Here is a 3,283-nt window from a genome sequence, read left to right as displayed (position 1 = left end):
TTTGCCGACCAAACTTGAGAGTTTGCTTCAGATTTTTTTTTTTCAATTTTTCTTTCAAAAATTTTGTGTTAACGAATTAATATTCCAAAGCAAAAAAAAATCGAAAAAGCAAACAAAAACCGAAAAATTAAACACAAAATAGAATACAAATATACCATCGATATGACAAATTCAAATTTTAATATAAATAGATGACAGTTTGTGTTTCATATTTCATAAATATCTCAGGCATATTTTTCAAACTTAAAGTTGGCCAACTTTAGATCTTTAACTGGAGAGTTGAGAAAATAATTATTGAATAAAAAGAAATTACAACTTGCGTTTCAACTCTCGAGTTAAAGTCAACTCTCAAGTTGGCAAACTCGAGGGCTTACTTCAAGTTGAGCAATAGTGAAAAAAATGGCCCTTAGTAAATCTCAAATGTACTATAAAATCATTAAAAAAAAAAAGTTCAAGTAATATAAACTCCACAAAAGCAGTTGTGAGGATTGACTCATAACTTTGCGTTTCAACTGTTTTCAATTGAATTTTTAAATTCCTGTCCGTCCACTCAATCGCTAAACTTATTTTCATTCATTCTTCTTCTTCTTTTTTTTTACAATTTCTATTATGTGATTACAAAAAAAAAAAAACACTTGAAAATTTAATTTATTTGTATAAATGCAATGTATTTACTTAATTATGTGAGATAACAAGCCACGATACAATAAAGAAGAATAGAAATATTGGATAGACGGCAAGAGGCTTACGATTTGGGGGCTGACTTTCACCCAAAAATACAAAAGAAGCTGAAATTATTAAAATTACGTATTAAAATTTAAATCATTTTCTTTTGTTTTTGAAAAAAAAAACATACCATAAGTGGCCCAAAAGAACCCAACCATAGTTGTCAATAATCTTAAGAAAAACAACAGCTTTGTTTGTGTTGCGAGGAGAATGACACGACAGACAATAAGTGCCAAGGCGACTGGAGTCAAACAATAGCCTAAAACACAAACTGACTGAAAGAAAGATCTAAAACAGAAGAGAACAAGTTAACTTAACGAACTCAGTTAAAATTGAAAATGGAAAATTTACATGTTTCCTCCGAGGAGTTTTGAATTGAGTGTCACAATTGCTGCACCAATCCACACAATCACAAACACTTGGGCGAATTCGGGACCTCCGTCGTAAGTACTGTCAGCAGATCCTTGCAGAATTGTTGCCATAAAAGTGCACAGCACCAATGGTCCCCAGAGATCCCCTAGAATATGTAAATTAGATTGCCGGTGACTAAAATCGATAGTGAATAACTCAAATCAACTCACAATCACGCAGCAAACTTGACTTTTCTTTTGGATAAAGAACGTGGTAGAACTTGACACCGACAGCTCGGATATCACGCATCTAAAATGCATAACAAAACAATTGAATTGTCTCTCAGAGATAAGATATCATAATTTAAATTAAACAAACCATTGTTTCTTTAATAGGCTCATCAAGAGTATTGAAATCTGGAGCTCCCAATTGTGACGTGTTTTTGTTTTTTGAGGGAACAGACATATCGCCCTCAAGACTTTGTGGAATGTCATCGAACATCTGCGGAGATTCTTTTTTAATTTTTGTTTAAATTAATATTGTTTAGACTCACCTCAAGTGAAGTATCCATTTTTACTTAATTATTTTAATACTTTTATTTATTTTTTGTAAAAAGTCTATCTGCAGAATTGTGATGAATAAAACATTTTTTTTTTGTAGAATTTTATTTACGCTGTCATAAAATGACAGTTGACAGCAAAGCAAAGTTGACGTTTAATAAAAGTGATGCCAAACTTACCATAAGATGTGTTCGATTCAAATATTTTAAAACGTACACCATTTTTTTTTATTAATAAGCCCTGTTCCATTGGAGGTGGTAGTTAACCATGGTATAAAAAAAGAAGGTATGATCATTAGAAAAAACTCAGTATCGAGAACTGTCAAAACTTATGGCTACTTAAGGTTTTGACAGCCCAGCCCATTGAAATTGTTGTTGTAAACAAATTTGTCTTGGAAATTGTTGTTGCTTTTGACTTTGCCAAATGCAAACGTCAAAACCTTATTACCCCATTTTGTAAGATGGCGGCTCTAATGATCATACCTTGTCTTTTTATACCATGGTAGTTTACTACTAGTAGATGTTTTGGTTAATCTAGTACTATCATCTACTCATGCTCTTCTTCCCAAGTACATACGATTTGTATTGAATTCGTTAAAAGTGCATTCCATTGAAAATCGCTAGTAAACTACTAGTAGTACTTTGCCACCTCTCAATGGAACAGGACTATAATTTTATTTCAAATAGACCCGTTTGGATGCTTTCAGAGATAACTTTTAAAGCCTAGTACGCAGATCGAGATAAATTTTAACTCCCATACAAATAAGCTAAAGAATTTAGCTGAGATAAAATGTATCTGAGCATTTTATCGATAACTTGTGTGGGAGCTAAAATATAGCTCGGATCTGCGTACCAGGCCCAAGCCTAAAAATCACTTTCATTTTTCTTTAAGAGAAGTTCTATTTTTTTGAGATATTCTGATTTTTCAAATTTTGGGGGCCTATAATTGTTAAGTTTTGCATATTTTAAGTGTTTGTTTCCTCCTGTAAACATTCTCATCAATAGCCGAAAGTGGTATTCGATCCTATAAGTATGCAATGAAGAGCACTATAAGACTCCTGTAAATATTCTCATCAACAAAAGAAAGTAGTATTCGCTTCTATTATGCTATATCAGAATACTTATAGTGCTATTTAATACTATACACGAGAGAGGAGAATTAAAACGTGAGGGAGGAAATGAATCGTAAGTTTTAAGAACGGAATAAGTCCATTTTGCAAGATTGTTGGGAAAATGCGAAAAACTGAATAGGTTCTGTATTTTACTGTTTTCAGCTGTTTGACCTTCAGAAAAAATAAAGATTATGTAGATTTGAGTAGAATGAGATAAAAATTATATTTCTATCGGTTTCTGGTAGAGAGGTTTTAAAAAAAAGGACTTATTCCGTTATTACAACCTACGGTTTGAAATTTCACCCAAAAGCCAAATTTTGAATGAAATAAACATATAATTTATTTAAAACAAAAGTTTTAATGATAGAAATCGATTAACTATTGGTAGAGTTTGAGTAATCAAAGCAAAAAAGTGTTATACATAGTAAAACAAAAATTTTTGTTGTGGTCTTGGTCTATTTTTTACTTTAGTAAAACAAAAAATGGGAAAATAAAGATAGGTTCGAATGGTCATTCCTCGGTTAATTTTCAATGA

The 3,283-nt window shown here is 31.6% G+C and overlaps 1 protein-coding gene across 1 annotated transcript; it reads right to left on the bottom strand.

Moving 5' to 3' along the window:
- Positions 1 to 642: 642 nt before the first annotated feature.
- LOC129906068 (protein YIPF6) lies at positions 643 to 1,769 on the bottom strand. The gene is made up of 6 exons (XM_055981700.1): positions 1,631 to 1,769; positions 1,456 to 1,578; positions 1,308 to 1,386; positions 1,078 to 1,243; positions 857 to 1,014; positions 643 to 788 (listed from the first exon to the last, which is right to left on the bottom strand). Exons 1-6 carry the CDS (start codon positions 1,646 to 1,648, stop codon positions 676 to 678), a joined length of 657 nt encoding a protein of 218 aa, XP_055837675.1. The 5' UTR covers positions 1,649 to 1,769; the 3' UTR covers positions 643 to 675.
- Between the last annotated feature and the right edge of the window lie 1,514 nt (positions 1,770 to 3,283).

This window comes from Episyrphus balteatus, chromosome 1 (genome assembly GCF_945859705.1).
Source record: "Episyrphus balteatus chromosome 1, idEpiBalt1.1, whole genome shotgun sequence".
NCBI classification, from domain to species: Eukaryota; Metazoa; Arthropoda; class Insecta; order Diptera; family Syrphidae; genus Episyrphus; species Episyrphus balteatus.
The sequence above is the reverse complement of the archived record's forward strand: the minus strand, read 5'-3'. Positions and strand labels throughout refer to the sequence as shown.